Below are 23,280 nucleotides of genomic sequence, written 5' to 3' on the forward strand. Positions count from 1 at the left end.
CTGCCCCGCGCCGCCGAGAGGCGGCCCCGGAAGGCGGCGGCGAGCGGGGGAGGGTGAGGCCGCGGCCCCGGAAGGCGGCGGCGAGCGGGGGAGGGTGAGGCCGCGGCCCCGGAAGGCGGCGGCGGCGAGCGGGTGAGGCCGCGGCCCGGCCGGGTCTGGGCGGGGAAGGGCCCGGGGCGGTGGGAGAGGAGGGGCGGGGCGGGGGGGCTCGGCCGAGCTGGGGTGGGGGGGCGCGGCTGCGGAGGGGCGTTCGGAGCGCTAGCGCGGTTCTGTAAAAGCGAGCGGGTGTGGGTTCTGCCTTTGCCGCGGCCCTGGCTGCGGGCCCGCCTTTGTAGAGATTCCCGCTTTGCGGTGCCCGAATTCGGGGCGCCTCTTCCCTGTCGCTCTGCGGCGCTCTGAGCAGTCACCTTCGTAATCCTGGGCCATCTGGCCACCGCCTCCCTCATCCCTTAATCCGGGTTTAACCCCTGCAGAACCTGCTGGCGGTTGGCGGAAAATCCAAAAGCCCTCCGTTACCCAGGCGTTGCTCGGGGTGCCTTTGTCACGTACGCGTCAACAGGGCTGGCTTGTAGGGCCCTGCAGAGTTAAGTGTGAGCCCAAACCAACCGGTTTGATTAAAATTGCCTTTTCTTTTTTTTTTTTTTTTTTTCCTTTTTGATAAAACTTCGTGGATGTGTAAATGTAGTTGATGCATCCCAGGTCCACAGCTGCATAGCTGACCGCAGTGGTGCTCTTTTCACACCCTGTGCCCCTCACCCAGGAAAGAAGAGCGATTCTCCGGCATTTTTCATCTCCCATCAGGATGAGATCCGACCAGCAGCTCTTCTAGAGGATTGTGTTGGAGGGAGTCAGTGGAGAGAGAGCCCCAAACCCTTAAGGTGCTCAGTGGTTCTTCAGCTTTCAGAAAAAATCTCATCTTCCTGTTCTCCTGATGCGAGACACTTACTGACAGCGTCAGCATTTAGAGGTTCTGTAGCTTAAGAGGGTGGATTCTGCTGCTGCTCCTTTCTGTTTAGCAGAAGATGTTGGGATGTTTTGGATAAAGACAGTGTTTAACTCGGGAACAGTGAGGATTTTGAGGATACTTGCAATCTCTTTATTGGTGTGTCAGCATCTGCCTTTCAGTGTTGGCCATTCAAACGGGATGCTGTTGAATTCTGTGAAGATGACCGATGTGGTCAGTGGACAGGTGAAAAGATGACAGACATGAAGATCTTTCTTTGATGCATTATTTGTTAGCCTGGAAGTGAGGTGCATTAAATTGTAGCACTGTCTGCACGAAGGATTTGTGTGTTCTGTCTCAGTGCTTAGGAAGTGTGTTTTCTGTGTTTGAGAGTAACCTTTCTTGTTGAACAGCAAACGTGGGTACATTTTCTTAAAACTTTTTTCCTTGCATGAGTTGTGTTTTCTAAGTGTGCTGACTTTCTGCGAAAGTTTTTGTGAGATTGTCTTCGACAATTTGAATTTATATAATCTGAAATTTCTTCCAGGTTGTGATAGAAGCTTGTCTCTGAAAGATTGGAAAGGAATAAAGGTCAGAACACTTTAATTTGATTATTTGAGATGAAAAATTACCAATGTAATTAAATAATTGTTAAAATAACGCAAATAATACTGTAAATTTAAATTTCAATAACTGGGAAATCAACCTCAGGGAGCTGTCTGAGTGAGGCTGATAAGACCCCACATCGCAGTTAGGAACTTTATTCTCCGTGAATGAGAACACGTATAACGTGTTCCTGCACCAGCGAGTCTCAAAGCAGTTCCATTCAGAAAGGTTTTAACTTGAGTGAGTTTGAAATTGTGACTGAAAGTTAACTGACATTACTGTCTGCACTGTGAGCTGTGTGTGGTCTTTATGTGGCTAAAAAGCTGCTCTGGGGAAGTAAAGGACTATTATTGTGCATTTAAAGTGGTATCTCCTGCTGCATTTTGAATGAGACACATTCTCTATTAATTTTTTTTTTTTTTTTTTTTAGAACATCATGACTACTTTGGATGATAAAATGCTCGGTGAGAAGCTGCAGTATTATTACAGCAGTAGCGAGGGTGAGGATGAAGACAGTGAGAAGGAAGATAAAGAAGGGGAGAGCACCATTCCTGAAAGCGTTGGGGAAGTAGAGCTTAGTAGTGATGGCAGCGCGGTCAACACAGGTATCGTCGTGTCAAACTAATTGTTTTGTAAACACTTTGTTTATTGGAAGATTCATGTGTTTTTCTAAAATGCATTTTTCAAAAAGAAAGTCCTATTTTTATGCATACTGGGGTCAGAGATTGATTATCTCCTGGCTATAGTCTAACCTTATTTTTAATAACTGATTCTTTATTTTATGTTTGACTTCTCCTCTGAGACTCCTCGGCGTTATATCTAAAGCAGTTAGTCTTTGCATACAAAGCTGATGTGTGCAGTTTGGTTGATAACACATAAATTTCTTTCCTGTCGGCTGCACAGTTGTTGCCGCTAGCAGTCCTAACCTAGCAGATGTAGGTGCTGAGCGAGTATGTGAGGAACAGGCAGAAAGTGGCCGGGCTCTCCCGGAGCAGCGTTCTCTGCTCTCGCTGTCAGAGACACAATACTGGTCTGTGTGGGCCGTTGATGTGATCCACGGGGTATTTCGTCTGGGTTTTATGGTTCCTGTAAGAATGACGAAAAATCTTCTCCCTGCACGTGTTCGCATCTTTCACCTGCAGGAAGACTGGAAGAATTGTAGTACTAAACTGGCGTACTTAGAGAGGATCTGAAAAAGTAACTCTTTCCACTGGGTCCCGGTAGGAAGGTAACAGCAGGGTGAAGTCTGTAAGAATGAACACTGTTGTACGTCACAGAATGTACTTCTGTACGAGAGCACTGGCAAACCTAATTGTGCTTTCCCATCATTATTTTTGGTCTTATGAAAAGCCAAGCTAATGATCGGGGAATTCTTGAAGGCTGGGGGTTCTGTTTCAAGAGCACAGATGCTAATCTTTGGAATAATCTTTGGGACAGTTTTGAGAGTAGCATAGTTAGATAAGCCTTAGTCTTCTTACACAAAATACCAGATACAAACTAAAGGACACATCAATGGCAAATTACTTCTTTCGTTTCACTTCAGCATTTTACAGGGTATACAAATGTTCATGACAGGGCTGCTGTTTTATTGCTGACTTATAAGCTATTACTTGAATTTTGAATTATAGGTGTAATTTTATTACCCTTTTATACCAAAAGCCTACATATTTAATTTCAGGTCCCAAAGGAGTCATTAATGACTGGCGAAGATTTAAACAACTGGAGACTGAACAGCGGCAGGAGCAGCGCAGAGAAATGGAACGACTTATAAAAAAGTTGTCTGTGACATGCAGATCTCACTTAGATGAAGAGACCGATAAGCAGAAGCAGAAAGAGCTTCAGGAAAAAATCAATGGAAAGGTAGCATGGCACAAAGGGATTAAAATGCCACTTAAATGTTTAGCATTTTCAGTTTTACTGTTTGTGTACCTGAAACACATAGGAATCCTTGTTCTATCAGTAGATATCTATTGTTTCTCCCCAGTGAACAGCAGCGCAGCAGTGGTATGAGAGGCATAGTGCAATTGTATTTGCCAGGTGTTGTCAAGTGTAATTGTTTTGCATTTTAGTGATATTCTAGGAGCGTTGCATTTCCCTGTGTTAAGAAATAAGCAATTTAGCTGCTGTACTGAAGAAGTCCAAATCCTTTTCCCATATTTCCCTTCTCTGTTTATCAAGTTAACTGTAGGGGATGAATATGAAGAGTTGTACAGCAAATCTATGAATACTGCCTCCTATGTCTAAAACAACGAGTTTAGGGGTCCTTATTGATTTTGTATTTACTGAGCAGATGTTGAGAATTTAGCTTTAACTTTGAGCTCCAAAGATAGAAAACGTTGGAAGCAGTGAAGGGATTTGATCAGCCAGGCTGTATAACTAAGCTCTTACAGTTCTAGTCAGGGAAGTTATTGATTAGCAGGCCGTGTTTCTTGCTTTCAGATGGTGAAAGCTGGCCACACTGTTCTATACCTTGAGTGATCCAAATATGTTTAACGAAGCAAGTGAACAGATACAAAATACATAAAATCCTGTTAACTTCAGTTCTACAGACAAGATAGTGCATTTGGTTGCCAAAAAATGTTAACTGGGAAACTAAATGAAAAAGCTGATGAAAAAGAAGCTAGACTTAGGTCAGGCATGGTGTCCAAATCGGTGCTCATAGCTTAGTGAAAGCACATAGCCACCATTAACCTGAATTAAAGTGGGAGCAGGGAGCAGCCACTTGTGTTATTAGTGCAGCTTGTGGAAGCTAGAATACCCAAGGCTGAAATCGCTGTTCCCACTGGACATGGTTTCTAATTAGATCACAATGGAGTGTAGTACAGAGGGTGCTTGAGCCTTCATGGGTTGCACTTTGCTGTTATTAAAGATCAGTGACCCAGATTAATCCTCTTGATTTAAATTCTCATTATGTAAGTGACCTATATAGTTTTTCATGTATCTTTGTGTGTGTTTTTTAGATGACATTACAAGAGTATAACATGATTCATAATGATGAAGATGATGAGGAATTCTTACAGCGGTACAGGAAGCAGCGAATGGAGGAGATGAGACAGCAGTTGTACAGCGGGCAGCAATTTAAACAGGTGTTTGAGATTACCAGTGGGGAGGCGTTTTTGGACACAGTTGATAAAGAGCATAAGAGCACGCTGATCATGATCCATATTTACGAAGACGATATCCCTGGCACCGAATCCCTGAATGGCTGTATGATCTGCCTGGCTGCTGAGTATCCAACAGTTAAATTCTGCAGGGTGAAGAGTTCGCTCATTGGTGCTAGCGCTCGCTTTACTAATAACGCTCTGCCAGCTTTGCTGGTCTATAAGGCAGGTGAGCTCATCGGCAATTTTGTGCGAATCACTGACCAGCTTGGAGAAGATTTTTTTGCTGTAGACCTGGAGGCTTTTCTGCAGGAATGTGGTTTGCTTCCAGAAAAAGACCTAGTGCTCCTGACTTCTATACGTAATCCATCTGCATGTTACAGCGAAGACAGTGATCTGGAAATAGACTGAACCACTTACACCAAGGGGCCAGTAGGTGTAGTTGTACTGTGGGATGTTCTTGTGCTAGGGATTGTTCTCTTTCTTCCTTAGCGTGGGTGTGTGTTCTTCCCCTCCATGCACTTTGGCTTCTGCTCGTTGAAAATAACATAAAGAACTCCTAACATTTTCTTAAATTAATTCGTTAAAGTACACACTGAAACAATTGCTTTAATGCAATTCAAATGTATTCTGTTAAACATGAAGTTCTAACACAATTCAGCAGGTTTAGGAAATTGTGTATTGCCGTCTCTGTTCTCCAGATCACTTACATTTTTTAAAACATGTTGTCCTCAGCTGTGTATGCTCAGTCTCCTTACAGGTTTCCTGAAACAGTGTATGTGAATACCAGTTGGCTTCAGATGTGGCCACCTACTCACTAAGATAGGAATTGAGACTGCAAATAAAGACGGTTTTAAGCATTCAAGACTTTTATTAACCTGGAGCCGAACTGTTGCCACGTAGTGGCAGCCGTGCCAAGTTCGTGCCATGCCAAGCACAAACGTCATCGCTACTGAATGCAACTGCTGTATGTTACGCTTCCCTCCTGCAGCACCTTTCGCATTACCATTTGTCAGTGATTACGGTTTTATTAAGGTGTGTTTATTTATTTTGTTAGTGCTCTACTTACTTCATAAATCAGATCATAATATGGGGAAGTAATTTTCAGGGCCTCTAGTACGTTAAAGTTCACCCTGCTTCCCGCAAGTCTGCTGCTCCGTAGCTGTGAGATACCGGAGATAACCTGCGTAGCGCTGGAAGCCGTTAGCAATTCATAGCCAATGCAAGCACGAAGACCTCCGATGACGCAGAGCGAGGAAAAGCTTTACTGGCCAGATGATGCTGCGGCTGAGTTGCTCAATGTACGTAGCACACGTGAGCGCGTTGCATGTGCGCGCTCTGTACTTGGTTATTACTGAATTGTCTTCTGTGTACTTCATTTGATATTGCGACATGCTTGCTTTCTCACGCATTACTTACTTTGCTTGTTATTTTTTAATTTTGAGGAAAGTAAACTATCATTACCTAAATATATGACCCAGTGTAATGCCGTATTTAATGATTAAATTTAATTGCAAGTTTTATGTAAGGCGCTTTGGAACACCAGGGAGAAATGCAAATGTTTCTGTGTAAGCACTAGGTTCTTATTACGAATGGGTCTTAGGATAGAAAAAGAAGAATTTGTAATTGTATCTATTTGAACTGTGTTTTAAAAAGTCGTATAAGCAGAAAAATAAATAATATGTAATTAAAAATTACTGAATTGGCACAAATTGTAGCTGTTTTAAGGGAACTGGCAGAAATCCAGATTTTAAAATGTGGTAAGAGATTAGTTCTTTTCATCTTGGAATCACGGAAGAAAAACAAGAAAGTTATATGAAATTAAATCATTGAGCATGGGTATCAGCACTTTTAAGAAAAAAAAAAACAATCAAAGTAGCTGTAATATATATTCAGGATGAGATTTCGTGAAGTCTGTCATGCAGACAGGGTGCATATTAGCGTCACAATAAAACCTGGCTTGGAGAGGGTGTCTGGGGAGAGCTAACTGCTTGACTTGCTTTGAAGTTTTATTTTTATAAAGTGCTTTTTTTTTTTTTTTTTTTTTTTTTCCCCGCTATGGCAGCAAAACTGTAATAGGATCAACACCCCTCCTGCTGCTCTGTGTTGGGTGGCCTGCAGCAAGGTCACCTTGCCAGGAGTCATCCTGGCTATTAATCTCCAGCGTTCAGGTATATGATTGATGGGTTACAGTGCCAGTAGCAATGAGGAAAAAAAGGTCTGAATCCACTTAATCATTGATCTGGAAGAATATAATAAGCACGAGGGCGAGAGGCGTAGAGAGAAGATGCACTGTGATACTGCTGCTTGTTCTCTGCGCAGGCGGCACAACGTGAGGAGGGAGGGGAGGCTGGCAGCGGCTGCTCTGAGAAGCGTCCTTGGCAGCGCTGGGCTCTGCTGCCCATGCTCTTGTCCGTTCTCGAAGATAAATCCTTCCAAACTGACCCCTGGTAACTGTGTGGCCTAGAATAACCAGCATTCTTAAGGTGCATCAAACAGCATAACAAAGTAAAACTAATTCAGAATAGGCTCGTTAGTAATTTGTAAGTGGTGTCCTTCATCCATTCAATACAAATAAAAACTACAACTCACGCTAACACTGTAACTGTAAATGTTTTGGTTGAAGCGTTAAATTCTGCTTTGACTCTGATTTTAGATGTGGTCCTGACCACATGAAGAGTTGGGATGTGTTTGTGTACACATATGGGGACTAAAGTGAAAGTGAAACGGTACAAACACCTGCCCCTAAAATAGGACTTATGAAACAGTCAACTTGGCATGGAGAGGTGCAGGTTTTTGGGTCGATCCTTCCCCCGAAGCCGTTGTACTCTGTCACTGTCAGAACCTCATTTAAATTGATGCATTCCTACTAAACGGCTTGGTTTTGAATAAAGGATGCTTTTTAATTTTGTCAAGAGCTGTTTTATCTATCTCTTCTGGCACAGCAGTTTCCCCAGCACGTAGCACGGCGCTCGGCAGAAAGCTGATAGATGGTGATAGCGGTTTCTGGTGCGTGCAGGGCTCTGGTGCGGCGGCTGGTAGCAATGAGTCAGCTGGTGGCTGAGGGGGGTTGTACGCTTGAATATTTTGTCGGTAGACCTCATCTTGCTTTGCCAAGGCGGGGGTTGCACTAGGTGACTTTAACGCTCCCTTCCAACCTAAACCGTTCTATGATTCTGTTCATCGTGCTGCTAAACACCAGCTGAAGGGAGGAAAGAGTTGCTTTGCCCGGCTGTGTTGAGCCACAGCTCCCTGAGGGTCTGCGTGTGCTGGGCCGGGAGCACCGGCAGATCCGCAGGGGCCCGGGCAGCGAGCTGCGGGAAGGGGCGTCCAGAGGCAGCGCCGGGCTCCGGACCGGGCGGGCACCAGCCTGTGTGCTCGTGTCTCTTGACATCTCCCGCGTGTTTCTTCCCCCATCTCCTCTCACCAGCAGTTCTGCTTTTTCAGTGCATCTGATGAAATTGGTCTGAGATACGAACGTCGCTTGCGAGAGGCGAAGGGAGTCTGGAGTCCCGGTGAAAAGCGACTGGAGTCACCTTGTCTCATACTGGCAGAGCTACGCAGGCATTGTTGGCGTTTTAACGTTTTTGGGAGGCTTTGCCAGCATCTAAGCACCATAAATAAAAAGCAAACTTTCTTAAATATTTTTGTTTCAAGAGGACAAGAGAGCTCAGACAGGAAGCAGCCGGTCCTGGACAAGAAGGTTGGTATTTATCACCCTAAAGTGTTCCGAGACGCTTACACGAGTTGCGTATCTGAAATACGACTGTAAGTTAACGCCTGGTTAAGATTACAAACAAGACTTCTTCCAGCTGAGATACGTGCTCTGTCTTTGCTGCCTGGCCTTTCTTTGTCCCATTTTCTATCTGCTGCTTCCCAAGCGCAGGACAAAGGTGCAGACGCGGCCCAGATGGATTTGGCTTTTTCCCGCGGCTCTCCGGTTGGTGGGTCTCGTGCGTCACCTTGGCTGCAGCCTGGCCTGGTTTCTGTGGTACGCCCTGCGGATCAAGAGGATACACGTCCCAGGTCTGTCATCTCTGTGTCTGATTGTCATCTCGAAGAAGTACTATCAATAGGAGCTGGAAAAACTCTTGTCGGGTAGGTTGTGGTGCCTCTGGGAAATGATTTGTTTTGGAAAAAGCAGCCTGCTGCAGAGAGGGCAGCCAGAAACAATGGGTTTCACAGGAGGGTGTAATTCTGCACTGGGAGAGGAGCGTGAAATCACCTGGGTTTGCTCACGTTTAACGATGTTCCAGCACAAAGAGCAGAATTTCGCCACAGAATGTGAACGTGCAAGGAAACGCAGACAGCTTCTTGGTGAGGGCAGGAATGAAATCACGGGGGGAGCTTAACGCGGGCGTTTAATCACGGTGCCGGCCCGGGTGCCAGGCCAGAAGATTTAGAAAAGAAAAGTTCATAGTCATTTTTTTTTGACCTCCAATGTACCTCTTCTTTCTGAAATGTTCAAAATACGCCTTTGTTGAAATTCTAAACAAATGTTCCTGTGCAGTGGCTGGCGTGACTCACGCCGCAAGGGGCCTGCTGGGGCGGGCCGGGGGACCGCGGGTGACTGACGCAGGCGGAGCGTTGCTTTTCCATTCAGCCTTGGGGCCCTTCTTGGTTTTGCCACCGTGGGCTTTAGATGACTTTGCATCGTGGATCTTGATCGGACGTGGGGCTGGAGGGGTGCGGGCTGCCCAGACAGGGAAATCCCAGAGCAGCTGCACCCCAGCTGCAACCTCGGCCCTTCCCTCTAGCTGGAGGGACCAGTTTGCATGAAAAAGCATTGCAGATAATTGATCTTCCTTGGTTGGTCTGCTCTGGTCAGTCTCGTGCTGCATGAACGCAGGAAGTGCCGTCCTCTGACCCCGTGCAGGCAAGCTGCAACTGGGCTTCTCGGAGGCACTTGCTTAAAAAATGAGAGGATGGCCCTGCGCCGTCCCCAGAGCTCGCAGTGGCGGGGGACGCTTGGAGCCCTTGCTTCGGCTGGGCGGTGCTGGTGGATGCACCAAACCGAACACCGCGTTTCGACGCAAACTACCGTCTTCTACCTCGGACGTGGCTGTGCATGGTGATGGACAAGCTGGTGAGGACGTGAGTGATTTCTGCAAACTGCCACGGCTGAAAAACCAGCAAAGAAAACAGAAAGGCCGGCGGTGCTGGGCTGGGGGAAGCTCCGTGTGCGGGGCTGGGGGTCCCCAGGCTTGCGGAGGAGGAGGAGGGGTCAGTAGCGTGTTGGATGCTGTGCCTGGGGCTGGTACGCATTGGTCCTGTGAGGAAACTTTCAAAGCTTTTGCTGCAAGCAGAAGGGTGAGGCGCGGGAGGGAGACGCTTTGCTGCCCTGGGCTGTGCCGCGCGGGGAGCTGGTGGCAGGGCGGGGAGAGACGTCAGGTTTGCCCGTGTCGGCCCAGCTGAGCTGTTCCTGGAGAAACATTCCTGCTTGGAGGCAGAGAGCAGCTAGGCAGCTCCGTGTGCCTGACGGGCTCTCCTACGCTTATCGGTCGGTACCAAAACAATGCTGGCAGCCTTCGATAGCCACAAACAAAAGCAGGATGTTTGTGGTCTAACTGAAACGAGCCGAGCTTGTGCCTTTAGCCAGAGCGGGAAGGACGCTCGAGGCCGGAGCCGCTGAGCACAGGGCAAGGGCAGTCCTACGCGGGCTCTGGAAGCGTGCTCCAGCTGGCTGCGGCCACGGGGCGCGTGGATCCCTGGGGGGATCTGAGACACGCTGTGATGGTCTTTGGACTGCGTGTTGCTGCCCATTTGCTGCCGTTGCGTTGCGTTGCTGGCTGAGCGAGGGAAGCACAGCGAGGGTCGTGGTCCGGGGGGGTCACAGCGCAGAGTACAGCCAGTGGCGGGGCAGACCCTGCGGACAGACCCCCACCACTGCCACCTGACGCGCTGTTGGCGGGTGTTGGTCCTTTCGGTGGACCCACCTGGAGGGGAAGGAAGGGAAAAGGGAACCGTGGGGTGGGAAAGGACCCTGTCCTCTCAGCTTGCTGCTCAGCACTTCCACACTACACGGTGCTGGGAGCGCCGCGGGAGCGGTGGGACTGGGGTCTCCACATGCCAGGACGGCTGGGCAGGGCGGTGCCGACCCGGAGCACGCAGCAAACCTTCCTGCTGTGCCTCCATGGGTCAGAGCTGCTCCTCTGCCTCCCTGCCATAGGGAAACTGAAGTCCAGATAATATCCTGGTAAAACCATCCCATTTCTGAAGGGTTAAAGAGAGCGAGTGAGAAGGCTCTTCCCGTGGGAGTCTCCGCTTGCAGATGTTCCTTTGCTATGACGTCCTCCTAACGCATCCCTGCCAAGGCACAGCTCTTTCAATCTCCCTGGTTTAAAATTCCTGTAACACCTCCCTGTAACTGGTTTTACTACTGCCTGGAAATGCCTCACAACCCCCTCTTGAGGAATGTGGATCACGACCAGGGATAAAAAAAAAAATCAGCTGGTGTGACAAGAAATGATTGAGACTTCCAGGGCAGAAGGTGGGACATCACAGGATTGTCACCCCCTCTCCACATGGCCAACAGCCCCATCCATCCTCATCCTCCCCCAGGGAATGGCAGCAGAGAGCATGGAGAGGGCTGTCTCCACCTGGAGATACCACGTCTGTTGTCCTCCTCACCCCCGCCTGCCCCTTACATGCTGCCTGGCCCCAGGTTTCGGGGCAGCGCCCTGGATCAGGACTCTGGTTCTCCTCTTGTCTCCCGTGGCTTTGTGCGATGGGCAAAGGAGCAGTTGGCGGTGCCGGGGGGGTCGGGGTGGAGAGCCCCGCCAGGAGGGTCCGGCCGGCAGCAGCGCAGCCCCCGCGGCCTCGTGGCACGCCGTCACCACACCGGGTGGAGGTCCTGCCGGGATGGAGCGGGACCCCTGGCGCGACCCCTCCTCCGGCTCAGCACAGGGAAGACTGCAGCCATCTGCTCTCTCACTGTGGCTGTTTCACGGCTACACCACCGCTGGCCAGCAAGGTTTAGGTGTGGATGGATTTTATGTGACAGAAATTCATCATGTTGGACGTAAGCGCTGTGTTAGCGGCAGTGCAGCGGCATTGGCACAGGGCTGTGGCGTGGCGGTGGCCGGAGGGCAGCGGAGCTCAAACCTTCACGGGAGACCCGGGCTCAGAGACCCCCTGGCCGAGGCGATTCCTGATGAGGAGAGCTGCGCCGTTTATTTCTTTTGGAGCAGTTGGCAACGACACGGCACAGCGCCGGCGAGCGCGGCCCACTCTGGCCGCGCGGCCCAGCCTCGTCCCAGCGGGGACACCAGCCTTCCTTCTCCTGGCCTGCGGCTCCCGCTGCCTCCCGAGCATCCCGCCCACTTGCAGGCTCTGCCGCTGGCGAGACAAAGCTTGGAAACTGGCTGGGGGAAATGAGAGGAGTTTCAAAAATCATTTATTATTTAAAATGTCCATTTTCCTGAAGGTGAAGCAGGATCTGACAGGGACGAAGGCCAGTGACAGTGGCTGCCAGCCACCACGTCATTATGTCGGCGAGGGCTGACACCTGCGTGTGTTCGTGGAGCAGGACAGAAGCGGGCTCTGCGTGCTTTGGGGATGCCAGCTGCTGAGCTGTTAACGCAGGGAAGCGTAAGGATGGCAGGATGGAAGAGACCTCACCGCTGTGTGCACAGAGGCAGCAGCATCTTGCTCCGAGTGGCCCAGTGCGGGCGGCCGGCGGTGCGTGCCGGGGTCCCAGCCAGCGGGTGGGAAGCGCAGGGGGTCTGGGAGGTCTGGTCTGATGCTTCCCCCCATCTCCTCCCACAGAGACTTTCCAGTGGTTCCTTCTTGGCTGTGTCTCGGCTGTGTCCGTGTGCTGGGCAGGCTGGCGTGGACGGTCCGGAGTGGCTGCAGGAGGAGCAGATCAGGGCAGGTTCCTACTGCAAACTCAGCCACTCCTGAGCCAGCGTGACCACCTATGGCGTGTCCTCCCCGTCCCCTGCCGCCTCCGCCGCCCTTGCGGAGCTCGGCGCCTTGACGGGGTGCGGCGGAGGAGGACGGACTGCGAGGGCCCCTGGGCTCTGCGCTCCTCTGTCCCGAGCAGGGAAGCCCTGCGGAAGAAAGCAGTGGGGATGGAGGGTGACAAAGTGCAGCGGGGTCCAGGGCATCCAGGGAAGGTGGGCGTCCCCTGGGGACCCCCAAAGCTGGCTTAGTGCAAGGTATTCACTAGCAAGAGGGCTGGGTCTGCTGGGGATGGCGGTGGCAGCCACGCTCCTGAGGCACTCGAGGGTTTCACAGAGCTGGTACCAGCCTCTCCTCGAGGGCTGCTGTGGAGGACGCCCAGGATGGGACCATCTTCTGTCCTGCTTCCGCTCAGCACAGGGGTGGGCAGGTCCCCGCGGCCCCGCCGCTCCCTGCGGGAAGGAACGGGACATTCAGTACCAGGCCAGATGCTCGGCTTGGCCGATGGCTGGGCAAAGACGAGACCGTCCTTGGGTTGGTCACTGGGGGGGACCTGCCCGTCTCTACCTGGGCAGGCTGTGCTGCTGCTAGAGCTCAGCATACGAGCTGCCATGCCGAGGGCTGCCGCTTTCCACAGCATCCGGCACGTGAAACGCCACGTATGGGCGCTTCTTCACATTGAGGCGCACGAGCTTTTCGAGTGATGCTGTCTTAACGATCTCAAAGCCAGTTGCTCCGCCGAATGTACTGGGTTTCCAGTACTCTGGGGAGCAGATGGGGTTTCCAAGAAGCCCCTTCAGGGAAAACGGCGCTCCGATCTCCACCATGCTTTCTCCAAAAATGCCATTGGGCTGGGGTTTCTCAAGCAGCAAGCCCGGATAAAACTCCAGAGCGTCGATGTCTCCATACAGCTCTTCCAGCTCTGCTGCCTTCTCTTCCTCTCCTGCACCAAGCAGACATCAGAGTGCTTCAGCAAGGGAATCGCCTCTGGCAAGGACTGGCCTTGCTGTGGGTAACGGGAACGTGGCAGCTCCCATGACCAGGCCAGGCGTTGCCCTCTGGACCGCTCGTCCAGCCCCCGCAGCCACGGCACCAGCCCTGTCCACCCCGGCGTGAGGGTCAGGACCGGCCAAGGCTCGGACGAGCAGGAGCGGCTGCTCTGCAGGGCAAGACCAGTGCCAGGGGGGCAGCTCGTGGTCTCGTACCCCGAGAGCAGAGCATCCGCGCTGCCCCGGCGAAGCCCTGACAGCCCCTGCGGCAGCTCTGCAGCCCTACCTGTTAGCTCCCGAAAGGACTTGTAGGGCTTCATGCCGAACCTCTTCCGGTACTCGTTAAATGGCTGCAGCCGCAGCTGCCGGGATTCCTTGATGACCCCAACGGCCACTTCCAAGAGGTTGGCGTGGATGGTTTGTCCCCCACCAATCTGGAGGGCGAGAGCACAAGGAGGAGGACGCATAAGGCTCCAGGAGCCACCGCACTAAAGCAGCCGCGTCCCGGGCACGGTGTCAGGGAGACCGGCACCTCATCGCAGCAGCGAGAAGAGGGGGAATCGCTGGACAGTGCCCAAAAAAAGCTTGTGTTAGTCAGTCCTGTTCCCAGCGCAGGGCAGCGAGCGCTGCAGGAGACGTCCCGGATGGATGGTGACCCACCGGCCCGGGAACGGGGGAGAGATTACAGTGATTTGGGGTCACAGAGGGAACCCAAACAGCAGCAGGTCCGCGCCTCAGCCTTGACACTTTGCACAAAGAGGGTCAGAAATGCAGATGTAGTCGCTTGGAAGAAAACATCCATGCGATGGCAGCAAAGAACAGTGCCAGACAAGCTGCTGCCATGCCCAGGCTGCTCCAGAGCCCGGCCTGGGCCAGGAGATCCCAGCCACAGGCTCCTGGCGTCACCGAGATGTTGGCTGCAGAGCCCGAGAGCGAGCGAGGGCGGCTGCCAAGGCCCAGCTTTGCTACGGACCCACGACGTGCCGGTCGGGTGCTGCTCTGGGTAGAAGACCGCGTGTGATGCCACGGAGCTTTGCACCGTCTGAGGAGAGGAGCTCCAAAACCCACCGCCGCCCTGCGGGTGCCCGAGCTTGGCTCCACCACCCCAGCCTCTGCCTTCACGGTACCGCGAGGATCCCTCCCGGCGTCCCACAGCCCCGGCGGGGAGGGGAGAGCAGCACCTTACCCTTCCTGCAACCTGCTTGGAAAAGGACTCCACCAGCGCCTCCACGCCGTAGTCCATGAGCATGGAGGTGTTGTAGAGGAACTGCTTGTAGCTGTACTCTTCCCCCTGGATGACGAAGGAGTCGGGCATCAGCCCATGCCAGTGATAGAGCTGGTTGAACTCCACCGCGATGCGATTCCGGTACTGGAATTGCGTCCCAAACAGCAGCTCGGGGTCAAACTTGAGGCTGAGGAAGTATCCGCTGAGATGCTGGACGTAGTCTTCAATGACGATCTTAATGGTCTCCCCTGGGCAGGAGGTGAGAAGCAGCCGTCAGTTGGCGGCGGCAGCAGCTACTGGCGCTGTACCCCGAGATGTCACCCACGTGCCACGGCAGCGTGTCCCAGCACCCTTCCACCGCCGGGGACCTTTCTGACGATGGGCTCGGTGAGTTGGTTGGGAATTTTTCAATGAAATATTTTTTTACCAGCAAAGATCAATCCACCAAAAGTGAAATGGTTCCTGAGGGGGCTGACCTTGAGACACCTCTGAGAGATAATGTGGTGACATGGGTCTCTCCTGGATTTTGGTCAAAAATTACATTTCTAGAGATTATAGTAAATTTATAATAGAACATTAAAATAAAATAATTCAAAACTATGACAAAACTATTACAAATTAAATTTTTTGATGGACCAAAGCCAATGATCCCCAGAAGGCTGCCAGAGAAACTCCTCCAGCCTCTAAAGCCAGACTGGCCACCACCTTCACACAGAGACCGACCAGTGCCCAGGTCGGGGCTTGCCCAGGGAGGTGGGACAGGGTGCTCCGCGGTGCCTGTGCCCTGCGGCCCCGCTGCTCCTCACCGATAAGGACGAGCCGGGCTGTCTGGAAGAGCTGCTCGTCGCTCCAGGTGGGATGCTCCCGTTTCAGTATGTCGCAGACGCGGTTGTGCTCGCGCAGCCAGAGCGTGGCGTACATGCAGAGCCCCGGCAGCAGCCCAAACACCTCCTGCCCCATCGCCAGCTGCTTCTCCTTGGGGACATCAGGCGGGTAGACCATGTGGACCGGAGCGTCGATGACAGTGGGAGGGTACACCTCTCCATCCACCACCTTGGGGAGGCAAGAGCAGGATGGGAGGAAGGGAGAAAACTGCCCCGGTGAAAGCCTGCCTAGCTGGGACCTGCCTCCCTACGGGCACCACGGCTGCTCTCCTGCAAGCGCTGAGCGAGATGGAACAGAACAGCTTGACCCCAAAGCTCATCCCCCTGATATGGCAGCTGCCGAAGGGGCCCTGGCAGTGCTCAGCACAGGGGACCGGGGCCGAGGTCTCCTAATCCTCCTGGGAGCCTCTGGCCTGGCAGCTGCCAGAGGGACGTGGGCTCCAAACAGCCCTGGAGCACGGGGCTGAGGCAGGTCTCAGCCGTGCCGGGTGGTACCTGGAATTTCAGCTTCCCGTCTCTGAAGAGTCGCAGCTGGTGCTGCCGCTGCAGGCTGTCCCCGTACAAGTGCCCCAGGTCCACCTGCCGAGAGAGCGCGGCGTCAGGGCTGCTCCGAAACGCCGCGCGCGCCTCGCTCCCCTGCTCGCTCCCCGCGTGCCCCCATGCCCCCGGCTCTGGCACCCCTCACCCCGTGCCCCAGCGCCTTGGTGAAGCCGCGTCCCATCTTCCCAGACGTCTTGAAGAACTGGTGGGTGAAATGCTGGGCAAAGAAGGCAAACATCAGGTTGGTGCCTCGGGGATCGGCTTCAAACTTCTGCCGCAGCAGGAACCTCTCCGCCAGGAGCTGGGGGTCGGGGAGCTGCTGCTTCCCTGCAAAGGATGAGGGTTGAGGGTGGATGCCCCGTCCCCGTGGGGACCAGTGCTGGCCGCAGGGCTGTCGGCGAGCGCTGACTCGCCTGCGCAGACACCTTGCAGCCCTCGTACGCAGACTACGACACGTCCCAGCAGCTCAAGCAGCATTCGGGATGCCATCAAGCTCCTCCTGCTTGGGCAGAACCGCGTGGCACTGCCAGCAGTGCCTTGCAGATGCATCCATGGCAGCGAAAGCTCGGGTGCAGGTGGGCAGGAAACGCTGATGCTGCAGTGGGCACGGACCCGGGGTGCTGCGCAGCACCTCATCCCCACGCCCGGCGCTGCGCAGTGCCAGGCTCCCCGGGCCAGCTGTGTACCTTTGGTGCCCATGGGCGTTGGGCAGTTGTCTGGCACGGGCGGGAGGATGCGGGTGTAATAGCTGACGTTGGCGTAGGCCTCCCAGCTGATGTAGCCGTAGTCCGAGTTGAAGGTGGGGGGGCTGGGAATGAGATTGGCGCGAACTGCAAGGAGAGAGGGGAGGGTCACCGCTGTGGGGCCTGGCGCGCAGGACAACTGCCGGAGCCCTGTGAACGTGTCGCTACAGCTCCAAGGGCTGGAACCTAAATATTTACAAAGTGATGAATGTGGGGACGTGAGTAACAAGGGCCAGCTCTGTATTTCCACGGGCTGCTTTCCGTGCAGCTGCTGAAGAGCCCTTTGGCCCAGGGAGCACGGTGTGCCGAGAGCTGCGCGTGTTTTCCAGCTGGCTGGCAGCCCAGCACGCAGATGAGGACGCACGGCCGGGAACACACGGGCAGCCTGGTCACTGACCCCCCCGCACCCCACGGGGAGCCTCCTCTGGGCAGGGTGATGGGGTGACAGCCACCCTGGGTCTCCCGGTGAGGTAACTCAAGCCCTGTGCCCGCCGTGCCTGCGGGAGCTGCTCAGCATCAGTGCAGCCACACCGTCCCCACCTCTGCTGATGCCTGGGGGGTCCCCGAGTCCTACCACACCCCGAGACCCCCTCCAGCCCCTCACCTGTGAGCACGAGCCTCATGAGCGTGTCCCGGATGAAGGTGCTGTTGATAATGTCCCAAACCCACCTGAAGTGGGTCAGGATGAAGTGGTAGAAGGCTGGGCTGGGCTTCAGCAGGTTGTGGAGGCGCGTCCAGAGCTCGGCTGCGGGACACAGACAAGGCAAATCACTCGCCCTGCTAACGAAGCCCGCTAACGGCCCTGGGACCCACGGGTGCTGGAGGACCTCCGGGCGAGAGGGACTTACGGGAGGTGCAGTTGTCCCCGAAGTACCCTGTCCGCGTGCAGTCGCACTCGTATCCTCCCAGGCCAACCCTCACGCACACCCCTTGGTGCTGGCAGGGGAAAAGGCAGCAGGGATTCACTGCAGGGAGAGAGAGCCATCACCCTGCGCCCGCAGCGTCACCACGTCCAGCGGCTCCCCGCTCCAGCCCAGCTGGGTCCAGCTCGGGGGGTCCCGCTGAGTTGGGGTGCTTTGACACCATCCATCTCCACGAGCCCAGCCCCCAGGTCTGGTGTCAACGACACGCTGCAGGGATGTGGCCAAAAGGCACTGCAGGAGCAGCGCAAACGCAGCACCGGTGCTAATAATAACGGCGATTGTCAGGGCTGAAGTTTGCTTTGGCAAGCGGCTCCTCCGCCCTCGCTGCCCCGAGCGGATGGAAAGGGCTGACCACCGGGCTCGCTGCCCCGGCTCCCGCCTGGCCCCTTCCTCCGCCGCCCTCGCGCCCCAGCCTGCAGGCGCGAGATAAGGGCCCCTTCCCACGCGCCCCACGGCAGCCGGATCCCGTGGGGCTGGAGGCAGCAGGAGCCGCGCTGCCACCAAGCTGGGTCGCTCCCCACAGACCCGGGATGGAGCCTTTGTGCCAGGAGAGTAAAAGCACCGAGAGACAAGACCTCCTGGAGCACACGGGGGCAGGACGGCGGTCAGCAGTCCCAGCGGGACGCGCGGCGCTCAGGGACCGCGGTGCCACCGACACGCAGCGCGCAGCCCCAGTGCCAGCGGCTGCGGGGACGGGCAGCGCGCCCGGAGGGTCAGAGGGGACCGAGAGCCGTCCCCGGTGTGCCCGCTGCCGTGGCTGGTGCAGGAAGGGTCTCCTGGGTCCCTCGGCTGCTTCGCACTGCCCGTGAGCTCACCAGGCCCCCGCCGGGTCTGGTTCACGTCCGTCTGGAATTTGGGAACAGGTTCCAACGCTGGGGTGGAGAGACAGTCACACAGAATAGAAAACACATTTTTTTCCATAGGAAATTGCAGCTAAAAATTAACATATTTGAAAATTAAAGCTAATTTTGCGAAGTTGCTCAGCCTCCCAGCCGGCCGCGTGCTCAGGGCAGGGCAGGGGCTGTCCCAGAGCCTGGGGCTTGGCCGGCAGCTCTGCCGTGGCCAGTGCCCAGCGCTGTGACCCCGAATCCCTCACGTCCCAGGGGCTGGCTTGCGAAGACGCGTTGAGCTTCCAGGCCTCCCATCAGACTCCCTTTCATCCCAGATCTTTTCATGTACCCAGACGCTGTTACAGAGCCAGGTGGGAGGCAGCAGGCAGGTTCTTATTTATCTCGGATAAATTAAGGTCAGACCACCCCTTCGGTTTTTCGCAAGACGGGAACTTTCGCAAAGCGGGCTGCGTGGCAGCGCAGCTGGAGCCTCCTCTGGGCTATTCCCACGTCGGTAGCTCTGCGCTCCACTGCTGCAAACCTTGCAAACACCTCAAAGCGCCGCCCCGTGCCGCACCCTGAGCAACCCTCGGGGATACGGGGCTGCCGCGGGCACAGGGCCAGGAGGATGCTCCGCGCTGCGGGCTCTGGCACGGCAGGTCGTGTCCTGCCCCGTCTCTCCGGCTGACGTGGGGAGTCAGACGTTCGCTTTGCCGGGGCTCTCCCCGGCGCGGGGCTCGACGGCGTATCGTGGCGGAGCACTCCTCCAAGGCGGGTTTGGCAGCACGCCGGGCTTGGCCGCGCCGCCTCCTCCCGCAGTTCACAGCGGTGTCAGCGCTGCGGGGTCCGGAGGTGGGGCGAGAGCGGCATGTTCCAGCCAAAAGGGCGGGAGAAGGATGGAGCGCGTCCTGGCCCCCTTGCATCCTTTCGGAGCCTCCCTCCGTGCCTCTCCCCACCCCGGCCAGGAATCCTGCGCCGGCGCTGCCGGGATGGCTCCAGGTGTGGAGAAATCTGCTGCCAGCCCCCCGCGCTGGAGCACGGCCCGCTCCGTGACGGCAGAGCTGGTGAACGTGCTCCATCACCGCTGAAAAATGCCAGATTTTGGGGACAACATCCGCTCTGCGAACTGCAGCCAAGGCAACCTGGTGTGAATCACAGCCGGGCCAGAGCTGAGCTTGCTTGATGGGACACAGCGCTGCGGCCGCAGGCTCTGAAGATGATGAAAGGCTCATGCACTTGTTTTTCTCATTCGGGGAGGTTTCCTCAGGCCCACGAGCTGTTTGCAGCACATGCGGCGCAGCCAGATTGTCATCTGCAACCACTTCTGGTGGCAGCGTGAGCAAGAGCAGCGCAGCAGGGCCGCAGCTGTGCGCCGCGTGGGGCTGGGCGATCTCCTCCCCGCACCCGAGCCGGGACACCAGCCCCGAGGATGCGCTGCGGGAGCACGGCCGGGCTGGCCGGAGGGGATGGCACAGACCCAGGGCTCCGGTGCGGCAGCGGGCTCCCCTTCACCGCCCAGGTTGAAGCCCCGTTGCAGCGGGGCCGTGCCGGAAGGAGGCGGTTGCCCACAGGCTACGGAAACAGGTGTGAATCAGAAGCGGCTCTGCCAGGGGCCCCCACTCGCCCCGGCTCAGTGGGGTCCGTGCCCCACCTGCCCCGTGGCTGGAGCTCGGGCAGACGGTGGGGTCCAGGTGCCGCCGCACCTCCCGTTTGCCAGCGGGTGAAACGGCGCGAGCCGTGCCGTGGCAGTGGAGAGGACGGCCAGGTTTATTTTGCAGGAACGCTTGTACAAAACTACACCCCTGAGGGCAAGCCAGCAGCCAAGGGCAATATCTGCAGAGGAAAACGGAGAAATGCCATGGGACCGGCTTGGCTCTGCTCGCAGCCAGAGGAAAAGTCTAGAGAGAGCAAATATCACGGCTGGGAGCCAAGGTGCAGCCAGCAAGGAGTCAAGTTGAAGTGCTCTAGGCAGCCACACCAAGTGAGCAGGAGATCCCAGCCTCAGCCCAACATCCTGTTATTTGGTCTCCCAGAGCAGATCCGAGGGCACGATTAGGGCTGTGGTCCTCCCAGAGCTGCGCTGCGGAGGAGCAGGAGCCCGGCCACACTGCTGACAACCTCGGGGCACAGCACAGTTCCCCTAATTCCTCAATCAGATATCTCCTCCCATAATTGAGGCTTGGAAGAGAGCCGCCCTTTCATGTATATCCCAGGTATCTTTTTTTTTTCTTCACGTTGTGAAACTTGCTTTGATCCTGGCATGCAGCAGTCAGCTCCAGGGGCTGCTCACGGCTGTGCCATCCCAGCGTGCGTCTGTCCCAGCTGCTTTCATCCAGTGGGTCCCCAGGTCCCACCCTGTGCCCATCAGAACACACAGATGCTGGTCCTGGCTGTTCCCAGTCTCCAGGAGGAGTTTCTCCAGGAGATGAGACCCATGCTGGGAGACGACCAATCCAGAGGGGGGATGGCGCAGAGGCTGCTCCTTGCTGGTTCCCACCACTCGTGGCCCAGCCGAGCAGGTGACAGCCTGGGCCAGAACCATGGGGTCCCTCCTTTTGCGACGGGCCCAGCAGCACGGTGCCTGATGGCCCTCCTCGTCCTCCATCGCTTGCTCCTGCTGCTCCTGCTCTGACCTTCCAGCCCGGAGGGCTACAGGTGGGCACCCAGCCCCACTGTCCCCTGCCACCTCCCGCCGGGTTGCACCCCGACTCCCAGAGAGCAGCCATGGCCACAGCCGCGGGCCCTCAGAGCAACCCCGGGTCGTGTTCCACTTTCAGACACACACGCTTCCGAAACAGGGAAGTCCCCACCTCGGGGTCACTGGTTTTGCATAGGACCAGCCACCCCAGCACAGGGAAGTGTCCCCTTGAGTGGGGACGGGGAACGGGTGGCGGGAAGGGCACGGTGCCCGCTGCGGCAGCCGGCTCTGCCTGCTCAGCCCAATCCTGCTCCACTGGGGTCACTTGTGCCACGGTCCCGCTCCCCCTGCAACGGGGAGGTGCCTGCGCCCCTGTGCTGCCCGCACAGCTCCGCGCACCGGCCTGTGCACACTGTAGGGGCTCTCGGTTTGGGCACGCGGCTTCCCGCAGCGGCGGCTAAACCCGAGCAGCACCCTTTGCGCCGCAGACAGCTGGCGCCCCGCTGGGGGATGCAGCCTACGTGCGGGCGCCGGTTTTGCTGAGAACGTTACTTCAGCGAGGAACTGGAAGACCTGAAAAGTGCCAAGAGAGTAACACGGGGATGGCGTTTTTTCTGCAAGGAGGAAGGTAATTTCGTGGAAGAGGGACTGGAGTCAATGCCCCGTTAAGGACCTGGAGAAAACCGCGCTGTAGGGGCTGGGGCCGGAGCTGACGGGATTCCAGACGGGGTTTTACGGCACAACTCACTTGGCGGATGCCTGCTGTAAGCAGCACTCCCGCTCGACGCCCCTGGGTGTGCGGGCAGCCCGAGCCCGCCGCAGCAGAGCCAGCATGCCATGAACCGCTGCGGCACGTGGGCACAGGAACGAAATGATGGCTCAGGCCGCTGGAGCCAGCCCGGCTGCCCCCAGCCCTCCATCCTCGCCCCCAACCTGCAGTTTCACCTGGGGGGTGTTTGGGGAGAGTGAGAAAGGGCCCGGCTGACTGCGTTCATCAATATTTCCCCTTTCTTTTTGAGAAGACCCGTCCCAGCTGGGAGGCTGCAGGGGTGGCCCTGGGGTCCGGCCACGCTCCGGCCACCGACGGCTCCTCCAGCCCCTGCGTGTGGTCCCTGGCGCGGCCGCAGCGGGAGGGAGAGGGGAAGTTTGTTTTTTCGTGGGTGATGTTGATCTCCGGTCAGGCGTGATGGGCCAGACCCTGCGGCTGCGGGTGCTGCGGGGACTCTGCCCCGGGTAGCGCCCTCGGGGCTCACGGGCTGAGCGGCCAGGGCTGCCCCAGCGCCCCTCTCCCCCCCGGGGCCCCACAGCCGGGTACCGGTAGCGGCGGGGCGAGGACCGGCCCGGGGCGGTGGGTGCGATCCCGGCCCCGGGCGGACCCGTCCCGAAGCGCTGGGCAGGGGCTTGGCCCAAACGCCCCAACCTGTCCCGGTGGCCGCCCCGGACCCCCGGTACCGCCCCCCCCGGGACCGCAACCCCCTGCATCCCCCGGGTACTGCATCCCCCCGGTGCGGGATGTCGCGGTGCCCCCTCCCCTGTCCCGTCTCCCCCGGGTCTCCGCTCCTTCCCTCCCCCCCCGGTGCCGCCCCCCGCCCCGCATACCGGAGCCGTCGGTGGTGGCGGTCCCGGCGGCGCAGAGCAGCACGGCCTGGGCGAGGAGCAGCCCCGCGAGCGGCGGGGCCCGGGCCCCGCACCCACCGCCCATGGCGAGAGGGAGCTCCGCCGCGTCCCGCCGCCGCTCCCGGTTCCGCCGCCCCCGCCTCTGCCGCGCCTCCGCCCGCCCCCGACGGGACGGGGCCGCCCCCGAAAGTCGGGGGGGGGGCTGCCCCGGCCCGCGTACCCCTCCTCGGGGTCCCCGGGACCACCCTGCGCCCCTGGCCTTGCCCTGGACCCTGTGTCCCTCAGGAGCCCCCTGCCCATCACTAGGTCCCCCTGTGTCCCTCCCAGTCCCCCCATCCC

The 23,280-nt window shown here is 56.4% G+C and overlaps 2 protein-coding genes across 6 annotated transcripts; one reads left to right on the top strand and one right to left on the bottom strand.

Moving 5' to 3' along the window:
• Window positions 1–20: 20 nt before the first annotated feature.
• On the top strand, window positions 21–6,347 carry PDCL (phosducin like). 4 transcript variants are annotated; one of them, XM_086763591.1, is made up of 5 exons: window positions 21–87; window positions 1,490–1,534; window positions 1,980–2,154; window positions 3,228–3,409; window positions 4,510–6,347. In XM_086763591.1, the coding sequence occupies exons 3-5, from the start codon at window positions 1,986–1,988 to the stop codon at window positions 5,059–5,061; spliced, it is 903 nt and encodes a 300-aa protein (XP_086619717.1). In that variant the 5' UTR covers window positions 21–87; window positions 1,490–1,534; window positions 1,980–1,985; the 3' UTR covers window positions 5,062–6,347. The 4 variants fall into 4 exon arrangements, with proteins under 4 accessions (XP_086619717.1, XP_086619719.1, XP_086619718.1 ...); XM_086763593.1 differs by having other exon boundaries at window positions 25–94; window positions 1,491–1,534; XM_086763592.1 differs by having other exon boundaries at window positions 27–132; window positions 1,491–1,534.
• PTGS1 (prostaglandin-endoperoxide synthase 1) lies at window positions 2,219–23,052 on the bottom strand. 2 transcript variants are annotated; one of them, XM_086763589.1, is made up of 11 exons: window positions 22,924–23,052; window positions 17,782–17,898; window positions 17,538–17,678; window positions 16,877–17,020; window positions 16,336–16,517; window positions 16,146–16,229; window positions 15,573–15,819; window positions 14,728–15,014; window positions 13,828–13,975; window positions 13,120–13,495; window positions 12,030–13,004 (listed from the first exon to the last, which is right to left on the bottom strand). In XM_086763589.1, the coding sequence occupies exons 1-10, from the start codon at window positions 23,024–23,026 to the stop codon at window positions 13,140–13,142; spliced, it is 1,809 nt and encodes a 602-aa protein (XP_086619715.1). In that variant the 5' UTR covers window positions 23,027–23,052; the 3' UTR covers window positions 12,030–13,004; window positions 13,120–13,139. The 2 variants fall into 2 exon arrangements, with proteins under 2 accessions (XP_086619716.1, XP_086619715.1); XM_086763590.1 differs by lacking the exons at window positions 12,030–13,004; window positions 13,120–13,495 and adding an exon at window positions 2,219–2,685.
• Between the last annotated feature and the right edge of the window lie 228 nt (window positions 23,053–23,280).

The sequence above is a fragment of the Chlamydotis macqueenii genome, chromosome 20, assembly GCF_036417535.1.
Source record: "Chlamydotis macqueenii isolate bChlMac1 chromosome 20, bChlMac1.mat, whole genome shotgun sequence".
Classification (NCBI taxonomy): domain Eukaryota; kingdom Metazoa; phylum Chordata; class Aves; order Otidiformes; family Otididae; genus Chlamydotis; species Chlamydotis macqueenii.